Source organism: Polistes fuscatus, unplaced genomic scaffold (genome assembly GCF_010416935.1).
Source record: "Polistes fuscatus isolate 324 unplaced genomic scaffold, CU_Pfus_HIC Scaffold12, whole genome shotgun sequence".
Classification (NCBI taxonomy): Eukaryota; Metazoa; Arthropoda; class Insecta; order Hymenoptera; family Vespidae; genus Polistes; species Polistes fuscatus.
In genome coordinates this window covers 4,240,677-4,260,741 of record NW_025113020.1, presented here as the reverse complement: position 1 = coordinate 4,260,741, position 20,065 = coordinate 4,240,677, and the positions used below count along the sequence as shown (strand labels likewise).

The following is a 20,065-nucleotide window of genomic DNA, read 5'->3' as shown; positions in this document are numbered from 1 at the left end:
TTCATATACATATATATATAATATAATATTAAATGATATAATTATTACACACACACACAAAATAAAATGATTTGATTTTAATATACTTACATATATAGTATATATGTAAATAACTAAAAAAAAAATAAAAAAAAATAAAAAATTATATAGGATAGAGTAAAAAAATTTTCACAGGTTTCTCCTGGTACTAACAGTCTCCCACCACCCCTCCCCCTTTCTTCTTCCCCTCTCTTTCTATGTGTTCCCCCCATTCTCCATACTTTCGCTGAGTACACGTACACACATATACATATATAGAAAATCGAACGTATGATACCGTTACCGGATGCTGAATTTAAAAGCACACGCAATACGTATACGAATAATGTATTTTTCTATGTATGGGTTCACATATATACATACACATATACTTGTGTATATGTATATGACGTGGATGTATCAGTCATGCATATAAAAAAAAGAATGATGATATTGCAAATGATATTATATATGTGTCTACGTGTGTGTTTTCATTAAATGGTGTATTATGTATGTGTATATAAGTGTGTACTTGTGTTTTCATTAAATGATGTATTATGTATGTTCATATATGTGTAATATGTGTGTTTGTGTGTGTGTGTACAAATATTAGATCAGTATTTGTCATCATTGATTTGATTGGTATTTGAATACGTTTTAAAAATTCATTATTAGTTACTATGATATTTATTTTCTTTTAATATGACAAGGATAATTTATGAATATGAGAAACACCATGTGTGCACATGATCGTTGATGACTTCATGAATAATCAGTGTGTGTATGTGTGTGTGTGTGTGTACTTGCTTCTTTGTGAAATCATGTTTGATTTAAATATGTCTTTTTTATTTTTTTTTTTCCTTATTCTCATTAACAAGCTTTTGTGCGAGTATTATTGATTTTATTATTCTTTTATATTGAAACATGAGTTCTCTCGTTCGTTCGAGTGTTTGTTCTTAAGAAGAATCATTTAATTCATTTAAAAAAAAATGATATTTTCCAGTGATAAATGTGAGGAGGAGGGGGTAGGAGTGAAGGTGTATGTGGAAGTGGAAAAAATTAACACACACACACACACATAAATAAAAAATTAATTAATTTTGAAAAATATTTCTACAGACGATATAGTTTTTTTTTATTTTTTTAAATTAAATTTAAATAATTAATACACAGTGTTATAATTATTATTTAAATTAAATAATGTTGGGGAAAACAAAAATAATTTGGTGGTTGTGGTGGTTGTGAGAGGCTTTGAAGGGGAGGAGTAAAAAAGAAATTCTTCGAACAATTAAATTAATAACGATTGAAAAAAAACGAATAAAAATAAATTTCCCATAGATAAAAACGGGTGGTAGTGGTGGGGGGGGGTTGAATTTAAAAAGTTCTACGCTTAACAATTAAATAATAAAACGCGTGCGTATGAATCAATCTATTATAAGATTAAAAGAAAGTAATAAATTGGTTATTAAAAATAGAAAAAAAAATTGTTGAATAATCATTGGAAGAGGAGAGGAAGGGTGGGGGAATGAAAATAACGTTTAAAATGATTTCAAATTATTTCCGTGTATAACCAATACCAATTTTCTCTATCGTTTCAGATAAAAATTAAACAAATTAAATGATATCACACCGAGTAGTCAAGCATTGTTGTTTTTCTTCGATATTTAATTGATAAATTATTATTATTATTATTATTATCGTAATTCTATAATCTTGTTGTAGATTTCTATAAAACAAATATCTACGATAAAGAGAATTGAAAAAGTTTCCTCTTGTAAAATACATTTCCCCCTCCACTAACCTTTTTTTTTATCATAGTAACTCATACGTGTATGTGTGTGTGTGTATATGTGTGCGAAGAGAAACTATCGTGAAAGAACGTCGCAATTTCTATTCTAAATGAGTCTTAACTATAGCAAATATTATTAATAGGCATACACTATAGCACATATTTTAACGAAATTGATGTAAGAATTTGATGAAAGTATGAAACCAGTTATATACCCATCGATCTCATTATCTTAATTAGTATATGAATTATAAACGTATTTTCTTTTAAATTATGTTAATAATAAATAAATTAGTTGATTCTCTTTCATTCTTTCTATCTTTTTTTTCATTTTTTTCTTTATCGTTTGTTTGAAGGAAAAAAAAAAGAAAAATAAATTATTCGATTTGAGACACGCATGTTGTTGGTTTCATAATTATTATTATAATAATAATAATAATAATATATTCTTTAATACGAGGTGTGTTCAGTAATTATATTAATATTATTATTATTATTTTGTATTGCTGAGTTAAGTTGGAATAAAATTAAATTATTTATTTAAAAAAGAAGGAACAGGTTATTGTTAAATAATGAAATAAATAAATAAATAATAAAATAACGTTGTTCGTATTTATACAAATTTATCGTTAGGATTACTTTAAGAAAAATAAATTATTCGATTTGAGACACATGTGTTGTTGGTTTCATAATTATAATAATAATAATAATAATAATAATAATAATAATATATTATTTAATACGAGGTGTGTTCAGTAATTATATTAATATTATTATTATTATTTTGTATTGCTGAGTTAAGTTGGAATAAAAATAAATTATTTATTTAAAAAAAAAGGAACAGGTTATTGTTAAATAATGAAATAAATAAATAATGAAATAAATAAATAATAAAATAACGTTGTTCGTATTTATATATAAAAAAAAACAAAAAAATAATTTATCGTTAGGATTACTTTGATTATATTTATAATTGATAGGAATAAAGTTCAATCGTTATTCGTTAATGAAAGAAAATGTTGGAATAATACAAAGAAAAAAAGAAAAAAAGGTTATTGTTTAAATAATGAAATAATACTATCGTTGTTTGTATAAATCATTTATTGTTACATATCAGGGTAACATTCGTGCCAGAAGGTGGCACTGAAAATTTATCTTACCGCCCAACAACCAACCAACCAACCAACCAACCAACACACGGTGCAACAAAATTCGATAATGCAATTCCAACGCCCTCTCTTTGACCAATATTTTCTTTAAAAGGAAAAAAATAAGGAAAACAAAACAAAACTAATAAATAGAAACATACTTTATCGTCTAGAATGGTTTCTTATTTTTTTTTTATTATGATAATAAACTTTACGAATATGTACGAATTTTTGTCCAAGTTAAATTCAGTAAAAATTAAAAGTTTAATTCACGCAAGTTCATTCAAAAACAAATGAAATAATTAATCTATTAACATTAAATGGAAAAATGAAATTTATTATATTTTATTTTATTTTATTTTATATTATTTTATTTTATATTATTTTATTTTATTTTAATTATAAAAATATTAACAAATAAAAGGTATAAAATAACACACGTGGCGTGCACGTGTAAACCACGTGTACACTTCCTGGATTATTTGATCATTATACGTTTGTTTATTTAAAATCGTTCGAGGAAGTGGATTTATTATCATCGAAGGATACGATGAATCATCTTAAAATACGTTTTAATGCAGACAGATCCGTTATATATTCATTTCCTCTTTCATTAAATTTGAACATTCGTTAAAAATTATTCAAATGTTTACAAAATCCTGAAGAAATATATTTTTTAATTTTATAATGATGATTATAAAAAATGTGTATTAGGCTCGTTAAAGTAATAATAATAAAGAATAAATTATTAACAATTTGTTAATAATTTGTTCTTTTTTTTTTCAGGAACGGAAAGATGTCCTCAGAAAGGTGTAGTCAAACAAGTTGCTACGAAATTAGTAAGAGCTTTATCGGAAAAGGGATTGGCTTTACTCGTCAATCATGGCATTCCAGAATGTAAGGTATGGATAATAAATTAATAAATAACAAATATATTTTAATAACACAAATTGTTCGTGATATCTTGTAATTAAATACTTTCGGTTATTCAATAATAATTGTTAATCATTTTTATTTTGTTGCAGTGTGTAGATAACATGTATATTCGAATTTTCATTATAATATACACATATATACATATTTTATTATTATATTTATTTATACAATATATTATATAGTATATTTATTTATACCAATTTTAATTATAACATACACACATATATATATGTTTATATATAATAATAATATTTTATATTTATATAATAATATTTATATAATAATAATAATATGTTTATATATAATAATAATAATTTGTAATTATAATATATGTTTCATGATTTAAAAAAAAATTACATTCTTAATGCATCGAATATACGTATGAAAAAGAAAAAAAAAGAAAAAAGATAATGAAAAGCAAACGATAATTATTATTATTATTATGCAACGCGTATCTCTCAATTTTATTTTCATCATTATGGCATATCATAAAAGTATAGGAAAGTGTAAAGAATATTTTGTTAGTATCTATGGTGATGACCATGCAAACATGAATCACTTTGATAGGAGAATATATTAATAAAATGAATACATTTACTTTCATGCATGCATACACACACACACATATATATATATATATATATATTGGATGGAGAAGCACCGAAGTTTTCAAGGGCTCCAGATAAAAAAGTCTTTTAGATTATACAATGACCTCGGCACTTGAACTTACTATCATTCTGAAGCTCTTTTTCCTGACAATGATGTAACAGTTCATTGCATATACTTTTTTCTAACGATAAATCGTCTTTTAAATTTTTGAAAAGGGTAACGATCTGTCCACATACGTAATTCTGACGTTTCAAATGAATCAACGTTGATCGATCATTCTCGAAAATAATCTTACACATTTCATTTCTTTTCTTTTACTTTTCTTTTTTTTAATAATTAAATATACCATTATATCTATATTTAATATTCTCTATCTATATTTCATTATTATTATTAATATTCTAATCTATATTTAATATATTTTTTAATATCCCTTTTTATAAATTTAATTTATATTCTTTATTATATTATCTCCGTTATTTTTAATATTGAAGAAATTTAAAGAGAAAGTTTATAAATAAATTACAAATATACATACATACATGCATACATACGTACACACATATACACTAAAATTAAAATTAATATATTAGTAATTTCGTATTGAAAATTTAAATTCGATATAATTTAACTTATACTGTTAAGACACAATTTTAAATATTCGCGCGTTTCTTTTTTTTAAATGTGGACTCCATTTTGAAAATCTTTTTTTCAAAATAAAAAAGGCGCGAATATTTAAATTCGTTTTACATTTGACATGAATATATATATATGGAGATAATGTTGTTATTTTTCATTTGATTGCAGTTGAAAGCAGCGTACAGAGCATTAGATGAGTTTTCCGAATTGCCAGAGGAAACAAAAAGCAAATACCAACGTGATTCTTCGAGCAAATCCAATCATGGATATGTCAAGCCTGGAATGGAGAAGTAAGTGTGTCGATGTTGCCGCACGACTTGAAATGTCTTGGTGCGTATGAACAATAATAAAAAGAAAAGAAAAGAAAAGAAAAGAAAAACAGACAAATGAAAAAGATCAAAAATATTAGAAAATATATTATTTCACGTTTATTTCAAACTCTTATTATTATTATTATTATTATTATTTATTTTTTATAGCTTTTCAAACTACCTTCTCTTGCAAAACGCATTGTGCGACGAAAAAAAAAATGCTAAATCAAAGATCCAATCAAATAAATAAAAATTATCCCCCTAATTGTTAAATTTAAAACGTGTAAGAGATCATCGTATGAAATTTATAATGAAAATATTAAACGAACAAAAAAAACATACACGTCAGGTAAATTTTCTTGTAAGATATTTAATGTTTTAACAATTGCCAGTCGTTTTTAAAGCGAAAGCTAATAAAATAAAGTAGAAAGGGAAAGAGATATAATATTATTCCTGCGTTGTTCTTTTTTAATAGATTCGATAAGATTAGGTATTTATTTTGATATCTCACATATATATTTATTTTGTTATTATTATTATTTTTTTTTTTTTTTTAAATATATTAGATTGTCGGACGAAGAAGAAATTCGTCATGCTTTCAACATTACCGGTTGCAAGGGAGCGTTACCGCAAGATGAAGTACCCGGATTTAAACCTGCAGTGGAAGAACTAGAAAGAGATTTCAAACAACTTTCAGTCATGCTATTAACCGTAATTATTCCTTCACGTTTATTCTTCTTCTTCTTTTTCTTCTTTTTTTTCTTTTTTTTTTTTAATACTTGTTAATGATAGCATACGTCTCGATAGTTCAGGGATTCTCAACCTTAGTTTACAAAAGAAAAAATAAAAAAATACTACTGTTAAGTAACCCAGTAAACCAATTCCAATTAAAAATAAAAGAAAAGAAAAAAAAAAGATTTTACTTAATACGATTAAGTTTCTTTTTGATTGCATAATAAAGTACAATTAATTATCTATAATTATATTATAGATATATATATAATTATATATTTATAATAGGCATTAGCAGTGGGTTTGGAACAATCACCTGATTTCTTGTTACTGAAGCATGATCAAATGTTGGGAACTGGTAACGAAACGACTCTTCGTCTTCTTTATTATCCACCACTTGGTGCACCGTCACCAGACGTGACGCGTTGCGGGGCTCATTTCGATTATGGCACTTTCACTCTGCTTGCACAGGTATGCGGATAACCTCGGTACTATAATATACTAAGTTATTCGTTTATAAAGACAATAAAAGGTGTTCTCCTTTCGTATAATCTATGAAAATATATTAAAGAGAACTTCTGATATATTTATTATGTACATTTTTATTATGATATTAAGATATCATGCAATAATAACGACGCCATTATTATTGAATGCAAATCTTGAAATTTTGCAATTGAAATCTGTTAAATATCTTGAAATTGATTTTCTTTTCTTTTTAGGATTGCGAAGGTGGTTTGGAAATACAAACACCGTGCGGTGATCAATGGAGACGCGTTGGTCATCTACCTGGAGCTATTTTATTAAACACAGGAAGCATATTAGCTAAATGGACTAATAATCAATTTCCAGCATTAAGACATCGCGTTGTAGTTCCAGAACATTGCGGTCGTGGTCGTCATTCCATTGCATTCTTCGTACACCCAAACAACGGCATACCTATTGAACCGTTGGATATTAAAATCGTCAAAGCAAATCAAGAAACGGCACCCTGCCGTCTTCAGAAAAAGAAACGTGGCGTTTTAACGGCGTATCATCATCTTCAACGTCGATTTCGAGAGACTTATGCTTCGTAATGTCGTGTCTTTTGATAACAATATGTAATCATTATTATTGATAGTTCCTCGTCATTCAAAAATCTTACTCGTTTCGTTCGTTTGAGAGTTCTAACATTTCGCAATTATTATTCTATATCATGTGATTTTTCTATAATCCTTGGTTTTTCTTTTTTTTTGTTCTCTTTTTTCTTTTCTTTTTTCTTTTCTACCATCTCGTCGTTGGGTCCAAACTTCTTCGGCAAGAATGAAATCAAATAATTCATAATCGCAACTATCAAAGTAATCGAATATATGAGAAATTAATTGACACGTGTTATGTTAAGTATAAAAAAGAAAAGTATTATCGTTAACATATCAGGAAGCATCGATTTCGACGTCTCCTTTCAAGGACAATAATAATAAAGAATTCTCTGTACTTACATTTCAAATTGTCCTTTCATTTTCCTTACTAGTTGTATCAAAAAAGGATTTGGGAGAATTATCGTAAGTATGTATGTTCTCTTTATACAATTTTTCTTTCATTTTTCTTTTTTATTTCGTGATCATCAATTTTATTCTTGTTAATATTCGCCTAGGTAATCGATAGGAATCATATCAATACATGTTTTTATTATTAAAATCCAGCATCCCATTCGATAGTTTGTTTTTCCTTGTACGGTTTAAAACAAATTATTTGGTCACCAGGTTGAAAAGTTAGCGAACTGTTGATGAATCTGAGACCGCATTCCACGCCACTTTTAATAGTATCTACTTCTTCTTTGAGATGTCGCATCGATAATAATTTTCCTTAGAAAAAGATAAAAATGATTTTTATTTTTTTTTTAAATGTTTTAATGTTTCTTTTTCAACTTACCGGTGTAAATAATATTATCGCCTCGTTTCACATGATACAATTCGTTTTTCTTAAGAATACCTTTGGTACATTGACAACCAGCTATAGAGACACGTTTCTTCTCTATTTTTACATCGAATTGTTTTAAAAATTGCGCTTCGCCTAAAAAATGTTTTAATGCATGAAATTATTTCAATGTTCAAATCTTTATAAAACGAGGAAAATAATAATGTTTCTAATATTAATCTTACCTATTATTTCTTCGCTATCTTTCAACGGAAGTTTCGAATTAATTTCATTTTTTATATCATCTATTAATTTATATATAATATTACAAGGCCGTACGATAATATTATTTGCAATAGCAGTTTTTTGCATTACACTCGATATACTTATATTGAATAGATAAATAATAGCTACAAAAATAATATCATTTTAATACGATTAGTTTTTCCAATGCTATTATTAAATAAAACTTTTTTTTGGCATGGTTAATAATAATTGAATGGATATCGTAAGATTGTTCAAATCTGTAAAAAGTAGATTAATAAATACAAAATATAAGATAATATAAATACCATCAAAAGTAGATGCTAATTCAAGGTCGTTCTCTGAAACTGGACCAACGCCGTAATGTACAACATTCAAATGACACATTTCATCTGCCGTATAAGTACCGATTACATCTAAGATTGCTTCCGCAGAACCGCTAACATCTGTTTTTAATATAATATTAAGCTTTGGAGTAAGATCTGTTGTATCTTGTTTTTTTCTAGGCTCGCGTTTATACTGCCTTCTTCCCATTGCTCTTCTTTTCGCTAATCTTTCTTCATATTCCTATGAATTAATATATTACGTAATAATCGTTCAAAATAAATTTTCGTTTGATTAAATTAAGATGCGCGAAGAGAAAGTCAATCTCAATGATGTAATATTTAAACAATCTTACGATTAGATGTTCTTGCAATTTAATCTCTGCTCCTTTTTTGTGTTCCTCGGCTTTAATATCATCTATCTGTTTTTGTCTATATCTAATAACTATATGAGCTTCTTGTTCATTCTTTACTTCTAATATTTTATCACCTACATCGGGCAATTCTCTCCATCCCATAATTTGTATCGCATCTGATAAACTTGCTTGTATAACAGGTTTGCCTGCATGATCGAACATCGATCTTACTTTTGCCCAAGTAGTACCACTTACTGAAAAAAAAATGTTAATTCGATATACAATTTATTATTTTTTCTCTCCATATATATTTAATTTTATAGTATATTATCTTACCGAGTATAGAATTTTTTTTTAAAGTTCCACGTTGAATAAGTGCAGTTGATAATTTTCCACGAGCTTTATCATTTTTACATTCTATAACTACACCTTCTACCAATCCTGTAGGATCACCTTTCAATCCTATTATTTCTGCCTGTAGTGCTATCGCTTCTATCAATACACTCAAATTAGTTCCTTTTAAAGCGGATATATTTACAGACTGAACATCACCGCCAAGTTGTTCAACGATAATACCTTGTTGTTGTAACATCTTTTGTGTCCTTAACTGATGAAAGAATTATACTTTTGATTATTGCTATTAAATTTTTATTAATTTCAAATCAAGATTAACATTACTATTTACTTACAATGTCAGCGTTATGTTTGTCAATTTTATTAATGGCTACAATAATCGGTACATTAGCTGCTTTAGCCATATTTATACTTTGTACAGTTTGTTCCATTACACCGTCGTCCGCAGCTACTACTAATACTACAATATCGGTTACTTGTGCTCCTCTTTCTCTCATAGAAGTGAAAGCTGCATGACCAGGAGTATCCAAAAATGTGATTTTCTCGCCGGTATTTAATTCCACTAAAAATTTCATTCCTCTAATTTTAGTCCAATATAAAAATTAAAAATAGATTTTGATTATGTACCGTTAAATGCACCAATGTGTTGAGTGATTCCCCCAAATTCTGTATCCACAACCGAAGTGTCTCGTAATGCATCTAATAAAGTTGTTTTTCCATGATCTACATGTCCCATTATGGTTACCACTGGACGTCGATTTATTAATACGGATTCATCTGGTGGGGGTCTAGACAAAACATAACAATAGCAATGTCCATAAAAATAAGACAAAAATATTTCATTAAACGAAGGTTATTTAAAGCTTTTTTTTGTACCGTACAACTGCATCATAATCTTCCTGATCTCGGTGCACATTGTTCGGTTTAGGGACAATCTTATAACGATATCCTAACTTTTTAACAGTACTAGATAATGTTTGCACATCTTTAAATTCTGTATCGAAAGAATATTCCTTACTCTTATCTACAAGGGAGGCAGCTGATAAAATATCTTTTATATCTCTTTTTATAATAATTGCCAATTCGTCGACTGTCATGCCGGACCACAAATTAATCAATGGTCTTTTATTCTTAGATTCTTTTAATACTTTCTCTCCTATCTAATTAAAAATATACATATTCATAGTATTTTATTGTTATTTGACAAAAGAAGAAATAAAATAAAAACAAATAACCTTAAAATATTACCTTTAAATTGCGTTGATAGAAAGGAGTTGTATGAAAATAATCATATTGTATAAATATGATAGCTGAATTTCTTATATTATGTTTGAAATATCGTCTTTGCTTAATAACAATTTCATTATTACACTGTTTTAATCTACTGAAAATAAATACACAAATTATTCTCTCTCTCATTATATATTATATTTGAAAATAAATATTAATTTATATACAAATAACAAGCACCTGAACTTTGAACATGTCTTAATTAAAGTAGGAAACATTTTGGTGGTGTTCATCTTAAGTTAAAATAATATTTATTAATAAAGTAATAATATTAATAGAGGTTATATAAAGAAGTATCAAAAAGTATAATAAACATTATCGCAATTAGCGATTTTGAACGATAGCTAATACACTGATTGATATGATTGGTTAAATACGAGCCAATAGAAATCGAAGAAGTAACCAATCAAATAGCTTCAATGTTTTATGACGTTTACATAAGTATTCACAATTCTAGGTTATGCTAAATGCATTTGTTAGTTTTACGAGATTGTATGTATGCGTAACTAGATAACAGTTTCTTTGTTTTCACAAACATGCACTTTTAAGTTATCTTACTGTTTCTTCTTTATTTCTGCATCAAATTTTTTATTTATTTCGTATTCGTTATAATCAAAGAGTTTTCGTCGAATCGTTTGATTACATATTTTCAATGTGAACTGAAATTTACAGAATTTAATGAAAACAAAAAAAAGAAAAATAATAAAAGAGTTTTGTTTACTAATGAATGTTACATTTGCATACGCCAAGTTTTAATAATAAAAATGTCTAATAATCAAGAAAGTGTCAGCATGTCGAACACAGAGAAACGTGAAAAAATGAAGAAAGAACTTGAAAGTAAATAACAATCAATATAATTTAAAAACTAATGATTAAAATTTAACAGACATTCACCCAACAATGCTTAACACACCACTCACATTTATACATTATTATTTATTTGTTTCGTTTATTTAGAAGTGGGAATGTACCAGCCAGATGCTTCTTTGGATTATATGGAGCAAGTATTTGATGCAATACAAGAATCTAAAGAAATGGCAAATATACCAAAAAATAATGCAGCAAATCAAAAGGTAAATTTAATAAAATTAAATTCCATTGTGTGTGTGACAATCTATCGAATGAAATTTTTAAACAATGATTTATTTTTAGTACTTGCTACATCCTATTAATAATTTAACTAATAAACCAGATGTAACGATTAAAGGAGATTCGATATCAGAAACAGATAATAACAGAGCTAAACCAAGTTGTTCGTACAATACGCATTGTAATAACAGTAGCTCGGAATCACCGAAACCTCGCAACAAGAGAAACATTGCCAATAAGAAAAAAACTACGGACGACAACGATGGGAGCGACAATGGAGCGGATAAAAACTTGTCGCGTCAAAAGTCAAAGAACAATTCTTTACAGGAGTGTTGTAATTTACGTGTAGAAAAGAAAATGTCATCGCTTCAAAAAGATTTTCTATATCAAAGCAAGAGATGGAAGATTAATCCGTTAGATTCGCAATGCAATCAGAAGGATGTGGCTTTGCAACAGCCGAAACGACCTCCCGCTCAAGAACGTTTACCTTTCAGACTTTGTAAAGGTACGCACACTGAAGAAGAATCTGTTAAAATATTGAACGACTTGAATATTCATTTGAAAAATATGGCGAATCTGTGGTTAAATTGCCATGGTACGACCGAATCGAAGTTTCAATGGGGGACACCCATTCAGGTGTGTAACTCCAAACCTCATTATTGCCGTTGACTCGCATACAAAATTAATAACTATTTTTTCATAATCTGCGTCTCCTTTTTTCTATTTAATGCAGTTTTTAAGTCTTGTGTAATATGACATATCTTCCGAAGATTATTAAAAAGAAACTTAATGTATTATGTGTTAAAAAAAAAATGCAAGTTTAAAATATCTCGTTTTGTTTTTGTCTTTGAGTTCTAATATATATATATATATATATATTTTATTTGTTAAAAATAAATAATATTAATAATAATAATTTATTGGGTACTATATTACGCATTAAGCATTAATTAATTATTTAAATATTTTGTCATGCTTTTGCATTATTAATACGTTAAAAAACAAACAAACAAAAAAAAAGAAATAAATTCCGCCAAATAACTAATCATAATTTGCACAATGTAAATGATCTTCAATAAATTAGAATACTTATGAAATTGTATATTTTACACAATTATACATTTTATATTTTAATACTCTAAAAAAAAAAAAAGAAACATTCTAATGACGAATGTTTGTTTTATATTAATCTTTCTTTTTATATATATATATACTCATTATACATACAACGGTATATATATATACATATACATATATATATATATATATATGTATATATGCATACCGGTTAAATGATTGCATAAGTAACTCTACTGTAAGTTTTTATAAAAGTACATTTGAATAATTGTTAACATGTATTTACCGTAGCTATATATGTGTACCCATATAAACATTAACCAGGCAACGGTCATCAAAAGTGTAAACTATGACGACATTTTTTCAATAAATTATATTTCTATAAAAAAGAAAAGAAAAAAAGAAAAAGAAAATAAAACAACAATTAGACTATATTTGTCTTTTTTCACTTGACTTATTTCAATTCTAATCCTTCTTTTTCAACGTTCATATAGGTGGATACAGATAACAACAGTTTGGAAAGAATACCATCAATGGTTGATTGTTATTACGACGAAGAAGACATAGACATGATCAGTAATTATGACGAAGGAGAAAATGTAATAAATAATTGCGAAGACGAAGATAATTTAACCAGTAATTATGACAGAGCTAGCAAAAGGAAAGCATCATGGTTTGCTAATACAAAAATATCCAATTCCAGCAGCGACGATGAAACAACTCTTAGTTTTGCTAAAAAATCCAAATCCGATGATACGAGTAAAATGTACAAAACATCGCATAAGAAGGATTTGTCGACTCAAGAAAAAGATTGTTCCAAGGAAGACCTCGATAAAGAAGATTCATTTTCAAATAATAATCTTATTAACGAAGGGGATGATACAGATAGCAAAAGTATTAATATTAAACCTTTAGAAGGGCCTAAAGAAAGAACGGTATCTCCAGAAATATTATCCAATCCAAGAAGAGATACAGTTTATAAATCTAGTTTATTTGACATAAACAAAACGCAAGTTTCTTCTTTGACTTTAAGAAATAGTAAAAAAGGTTCTAATCATCAATGCGATTTAGAAGGAAGTCCTAGTACGTCGAGAAAAGAAAGTTTAAGTAGCATTCAAAAGAATAAAGAATTAATCGGACAATTGGAAAAAATTGATAAGAATATTAACGAAGCATCGATGATTAAAGATGTTGTTGTTAAACCATTACCCATGACAAATTTTTCAACAAGATTGGCAAAACAATGCGCGAAATTAAAACAAACCGATGCGGAGAGAAAGAAAAAAATACTTTTGGATGAAAAGGAAGCTGTGAAAAGAACGATGGAAGAAAAGGATAAAAAGAAGCAAGAATACATTAAGAGAAGGATGCAAGAGATGGAAGAAATGTCGAAGGAAAAGTTAAAGGTATTAAATAAAGAGAAAAAAAAGGATAGGCTGATGGAAGTGTTGGAAGCAAAAAGTACCAGTCGAACGCCAAAATTGAGGGATCAAAGGAAAAAGCTAATAAAAAAACAAAAGAAAGATTCAGAAATTGATGTAAGCTTTTTCTCTCTTGTCATATTCTCTTATTATTATATATAATTAAATATTATATTATTTCTTTTTTTTTTTTTTTTTTTTTTTAATGTATACGTATGTATATGTATGTAGGAAGATGAAATTGATAAAATAATAGAAGAAATAGAGAACGATGATTTCATTTACAAAACTCAAGTAACGTGTCCTATCTGCAACAAATCGTTTGCAAGTGACAAGATAGAAAATCATGCGGCTATGTGCGATCAATTTCAAACGGAAGATGAATTAAAAAAAGATTACGTATACTCAGCTCAAAACAGTAAATCCGTAGTTAAAGACAAGGTTAAAAATTCACAAGCGCTGTATGAATGTAATATTTGTTCTACGTTTCAAACGGATAGCGGCATAGATTATGAAGATCACGTTAATGAATGTTTACGGAACAGACAAAATTCTCCACCTCGAGGTACGTTATTATATTAATTAATAATAGAACGATAATATATTTGATTATGTATATACTTTTTTAGGTACTCCTATTTTAATCGATGTACCTGATTCTCCCATAAATTCTTTTCAGTCCATTAGCGAACAAAAAAATTCTAATATAGATTACACTGACCAATTAACGAATACAACAAAAAAAGCACAAATAGGTAGGAAGAGAAGGCGTTGATTAAATTTTTCTTTCATTCAAAATATTGTATATTTTTTTATTTAAATATTGTACTATTAACGCTGAATAAGTATTTGATTAATATTTATCAATACTTCTAGAAAAGTTAACGTTTGATATAATATATTTGTATTTAACTAAAGAAGAAAAATGTGGATATATTATATATTATTACTACTTTTATTTTATTTTTATTTTATTATTATTTTTCATTCAACGATGCAATGGTAGAGAATATATTCTGCATTTGATAGAAACATTCCATCGTATATAAAATTTTATATTTTAAATGATTACACGAACAAAAAAAATATATATATATATATATTTTTCTTTAATAGCATTTACAAATAAATGTTTCTTTTCAAGATTTAATTGAATGTATTATGTAAGATTAGTTGTGAGATAAAAAAGATCTATGTAGTTTATTAAAAATAAATATAATAAATTAGAATATATATAATCAGCAAATATATATGAAAATATGGGTAGTCTTCGCACCAAAGTTTGTTTTATAGAATGTTAAATATACTCATATGTATATGTACAATACGGATATATACAGAATGTCTGAGATTTTTCCAAACATATGTTATCAGCATAATTTTATGTATGAGAATAAGAAAATAATTTGATATAAACCATAGGTCATTTAAAGTTTTATTACAAAATTAATATTTTTTATTTTCATGCATATAAAATATGCTTACAATATTTGATTGGAATATCTCAGACACCCTATACATATGTGCGTAAGTGTATATATATCTATATATAATAAAATAATAAAAATATAATACATTAAAATAATTAATAGATTAGATACACTGAAGTATCTAGTTTTATCAATGCTAATTAATTACAAAAAAGAAAAAAAAAACAATTATATAGAATAAATTATTCGGATTGGGGATATATTAATTTGTTTGTTTATGTTGTTATTATAATATAGTTAGCATTGATATTATTAGACCATCAAGTATAATGTATAAATATTTTTATACTAATAAAGTAAATTTTGTAAAACTTAAGTAGGCGTGATCAAAAGATAATTTTATAAGTGTCATATGTATCTTATCTTTTTTTTTTTTTATAGATTAAACATAATAACTTAAAATTGATTTTTATATTTTCATATATATATATATAATTTACGCAGTTGTGTAATATTACTCTTACGTTTTTATATTTCAATTAATAAATATATTTTCTTGCTGAATAATCAAATTAAATAGAATTAAAAAAAAAAAATTATTGTTTATCGCAGATGTATAATTAGCATGTTTATCACACATGCAACATAAAGTCTATGTGAAATTTACGTTAACAATAGTATCAATTAATTTGTATTGTTTTACAACTTATGGTTGTTTAAAGTTTACATAAAAAATATGAAGAAATTAATAATATTTGTATTAATGATATGTGTAAACAATGTGTCTGTGGAATTCATAACCTTAAATGGTTCATGGAAAGGAAATATTTTATGTGGTAAGATTTAATTAACATTTTACTTGTACACATAGATAATATATATTTTTCATATTAATTTGTATTTATTTCTTTTAGATAAAAGTTCTAATGAAAAATGCAAAGGTAAAATATTTTATTTTGAAATCTATTCTTTTGTTTATTTATTAATTATTATTAATAATTAATAATAATATATTATCTTTATAGAATTAGAATTTCCAGCAATTGTACCAGGCGGTGTTTATACAGATTTAACAGCAGCACATTTGATACCGGATAATCTTTTAGCAATGAACGATGTAACTAATCGATGGGTCGGTAATCAAACCGTTGTATATAGTAGAAATTTTACTGGTAATTAATAATATTTTTTTAAAAATATATATGCGCTAATTAAACTTTCTTAACTCATCGATATCAATTTTTCAGGTACAAATAGTTTGATAGATGGTTCAACGGTAGCATTGATATTCCACGGGCTGGACACTTTTGCTACGATCTTTTTGAATGATCATAAAATAGGAAAAACTTCTAATATGTTTTTAAAATATATATTTTATATAGAAGAATATCTGAAGGTACTTGTTTATTATTCTTTTTTTTATAAAACAATATACATACATAGATATAAAAAAGAAAAATGAAACAAAAAATCGTAGATAGGAGAGAACGCTTTAAAAATAGTATTTCATTCGCCTATAAAAATGGCTGAGGATTTATACAAGAATCAAAGTCTACGATACATCGTACCCCCAATATGTGTTCCTAAAGAATATAATGGAGAATGTCACGTTAATCATATTAGAAAAATGCAAGCTAGTTTCTCGTGGGATTGGGGCCCAGCTTTTCCTTCTATGGGCATTTGGTACGAACAATTTATTTTTTTATTTATGACATTTAATTGATAGTAAACTAATAGAATAATATTTTAGGAAAAGCGTTGAATTAATTTCTACTAAAGAAATCTTAATCACAGATGTTACAACGGATGTTTATGAAAAAGACAAATTTTGGGAAATAGTTGTAACGATATTCTTTGAAATTCCTCCTCGTAAAAATACTGATGATATTAGGTGTAATATAAATTCAAGATTATATCTTACAGATACTAACTATATTCAAAATTCATCTGACGTAATATTACAAGTAAAGGATGGATATGTTACAGCATCGACTATATTGAAAATAGATTCAGTAAGTTGTGACTTATATTACTTTCTTTATTATAAAAATAATTTTATTGTAAATAATCTTGAATTATATTTAACAGAAATTCATTGATAGATGGTGGCCGAATGGATACGGGAAACAAAATTTATATACGTTAATAGTTACCGTTACGACAGGAACCGAAACATCAAATAAATATTTACGTATAGGTTTCAGAACTATAGAATTAATAGAAGAACCTTTAGAGAAAGGATTGAGTTTTTATTTTCGGATAAATGGTGTACCAATATTTGCGAAGGGAAGTAACTTTATTCCTGCAAGTATATTTCCTGAATTAGCGGCTGAAGAACACGTTATCAGACATTTATTGCAGTCGACTAAAGAAGCGCATATGAATATGCTCAGAGTTTGGGGTGGTGGAATGTATGAGTCCGACTTATTTTATAATTTAGCCGACGAGCTTGGAATTATGATTTGGCAAGACTTTATGTTCGCTTGCGCCATGTATCCTACCAGTGAAGAATTTTTGAGTTCCGTTAAAGAGGAAGTTGTACAAAATGTAAGACGATTAAAAAATCATGCTAGTGTAGTTTTATGGGCTGGTAATAATGAAAATGAAGCAGCTTTGTACAGTAATTGGTATGGAACTGGTCAAGCGAATATATATAGAAATGATTACGTTAAACTTTATGTGAATTTAATCAAGAAGGAAGTGAAACAATTAGATACTACCAGACCTTTTGTCGTATCCAGTCCTAGTAATGGTTTACATACTAAAGAATACAATTATATCGGACAAAATCCATATTCAAATTTCTATGGAGATGGTAAGATTCGTTATATATATTTAATATTATGAAATCTAATGAAATAATTAAATGAAATTCGTTACAGTACATTATTACAATTATTTAAACAATGGATGGGATATCAATCAATATCCACGTTCAAGATTTATGTCTGAATATGGATTTCAATCGTTTCCATCGATTTTTACGATTTCCAAAATTATAAATAATATTGACGATTTACGTAAAGAAAGTAACATTATAAAACATCGTCAACATTTACCTTTTGGTACGGAATTAATGAATCTTCTCATTTCGAAAAATTTTCTTATACCAAAGTCAAACGATACGATCAGAGATTTCACAGATTTTATATATTTGAGTCAAATAAATCAAGCTGTATCTGTTAAAATACAAACTGAATCGTATCGTCAAGCCAGATCAGAATTGAATGCTTTAGGAGAAGGATTTACGATGGGAGCACTTTATTGGCAATTGAACGATGTTTGGCAAGCTCCCTCGTGGTCCTCTATCGGTAATGAATTTTAATTATTTCCCATTTCTGTTTAGATTTTAATTATATCTAACGTGTTTTTCGCACGTTTTCTTTTTTAGAATACGGAGGAAGATGGAAAATGCTTCATTATTACGCAACAGAATTTTTCTCACCCATTATTGTAACGTCTCGTTTATCTCGAGGAAATGAATTATCTGTATATATTGTTTCCGATAAATTATATGCGATAAATAATTGTACTTTAAAATTCAGCATCTATAATTGGAAGTCGATGCAACCTCTTCGTGTATATTCTTTCCATAATATCAAAATTGTAAGTATTTGAATCAATTATTCTTCTGTATAATGAGTAAAGAATATTAAATACTTCTATATGTTAACAGGAGCCAAATAAAGCAATGTTAGTTACGTCGATGTGGCTTGACAAACTTCTTGAAAAAGTTAAATGCGGAACGTTGGCAGAAGCTAAGAAATTCTGTGTTGTACGTCTCACGCTTGAAGATAATAATGGATTACAAATCGCTCCAGTTAATTATGTTTATCCAACTGTATTAAAAGACGTTAATATTCCATCAGCCAATGTCAAAGTAAGTAAATTTCATCTAAGCATAATAATAAAATATCAATAAGGGGTGTAATACACACACACACACAACAAAAATTTGTTATTTTAGATAAAAATTAATGGAAATCAATTACCAGGAAAATTGTCTAATTATCCAGATTATGAAATAGAATTAACGACTAATAATATAACTCTTTTTGTTTGGCTGGAATTAAAGTCGATAGATGGTCATTTTTCAGAAAACGGCTTTCATATCTTCCAGGAGAAAAAGTATATAAAGTTTCATGCGTATGAAGCAACTACTCCGAACATGTTGAAAAAAAATATACAAATTACAACTCTCTCAGACGTTTACAATTTAAAACAAGATTTTTTTAATGAGAAAACATAAATACTTTTATGGGTTAGATGAAGGAAAATAAGTATCATAATGCAAATAAATTTCGTATCCGATGAGAAATATAAATATTATTAAAATGATTAAAGATATAATAATAATACTATCGGACATAATTAAATAATTGT

The 20,065-nt window shown here is 26.9% G+C and overlaps 3 protein-coding genes and 1 long non-coding RNA gene across 6 annotated transcripts in view; 2 read left to right on the top strand and 2 right to left on the bottom strand.

Annotated features, from left to right (window-relative positions):
• The window catches only part of LOC122513587 (proline hydroxylase buaE-like), a 19,677-nt gene extending 12,016 nt beyond the window's left edge, over positions 1 to 7,661 (top strand). For both annotated transcript variants that reach the window (XM_043630003.1, XM_043630002.1), the window contains exons 3-7: positions 3,742 to 3,857; positions 5,308 to 5,429; positions 6,017 to 6,161; positions 6,471 to 6,653; positions 6,905 to 7,661. In XM_043630003.1, the coding sequence (XP_043485938.1) occupies positions 3,742 to 3,857; positions 5,308 to 5,429; positions 6,017 to 6,161; positions 6,471 to 6,653; positions 6,905 to 7,258 (920 nt within the window). In that variant the 3' untranslated portion in view covers positions 7,259 to 7,661. The remainder of the gene's footprint in view (positions 1 to 3,741; positions 3,858 to 5,307; positions 5,430 to 6,016; positions 6,162 to 6,470; positions 6,654 to 6,904) is intronic.
• On the bottom strand, positions 6,204 to 7,162 carry LOC122513590. The gene is made up of 2 exons (XR_006302795.1): positions 6,499 to 7,162; positions 6,204 to 6,273 (listed from the first exon to the last, which is right to left on the bottom strand). It is a non-coding gene; the product is annotated as an uncharacterized LOC122513590 (long non-coding RNA).
• Positions 7,662 to 7,750: 89 nt separating the features above from the next.
• Positions 7,751 to 10,975, bottom strand: LOC122513586 (translation initiation factor IF-2, mitochondrial). 2 transcript variants are annotated; one of them, XM_043630000.1, is made up of 11 exons: positions 10,846 to 10,975; positions 10,624 to 10,759; positions 10,252 to 10,535; positions 10,003 to 10,163; positions 9,711 to 9,937; positions 9,358 to 9,628; positions 9,022 to 9,275; positions 8,651 to 8,909; positions 8,324 to 8,488; positions 8,094 to 8,234; positions 7,751 to 8,026 (listed from the first exon to the last, which is right to left on the bottom strand). In XM_043630000.1, the coding sequence occupies exons 1-11, from the start codon at positions 10,896 to 10,898 to the stop codon at positions 7,854 to 7,856; spliced, it is 2,124 nt and encodes a 707-aa protein (XP_043485935.1). In that variant the 5' UTR covers positions 10,899 to 10,975; the 3' UTR covers positions 7,751 to 7,853. The 2 variants fall into 2 exon arrangements, with proteins under 2 accessions (XP_043485935.1, XP_043485936.1); XM_043630001.1 differs by having other exon boundaries at positions 10,624 to 10,756.
• A 109-nt stretch (positions 10,976 to 11,084) lies between these two features.
• Positions 11,085 to 20,020, top strand: LOC122513187 (beta-mannosidase). Its single transcript, XM_043629455.1, has 17 exons — positions 11,085 to 11,502; positions 11,623 to 11,738; positions 11,818 to 12,390; positions 13,326 to 14,369; positions 14,484 to 14,817; positions 14,882 to 15,022; positions 16,375 to 16,518; positions 16,597 to 16,623; positions 16,708 to 16,854; positions 16,930 to 17,078; positions 17,160 to 17,365; positions 17,433 to 17,694; positions 17,771 to 18,497; positions 18,565 to 18,993; positions 19,074 to 19,288; positions 19,359 to 19,562; positions 19,650 to 20,020. The coding sequence occupies exons 1-17, from the start codon at positions 11,430 to 11,432 to the stop codon at positions 19,929 to 19,931; spliced, it is 5,073 nt and encodes a 1,690-aa protein (XP_043485390.1). The 5' UTR covers positions 11,085 to 11,429; the 3' UTR covers positions 19,932 to 20,020.
• The last annotated feature ends 45 nt before the right edge of the window (positions 20,021 to 20,065 follow it).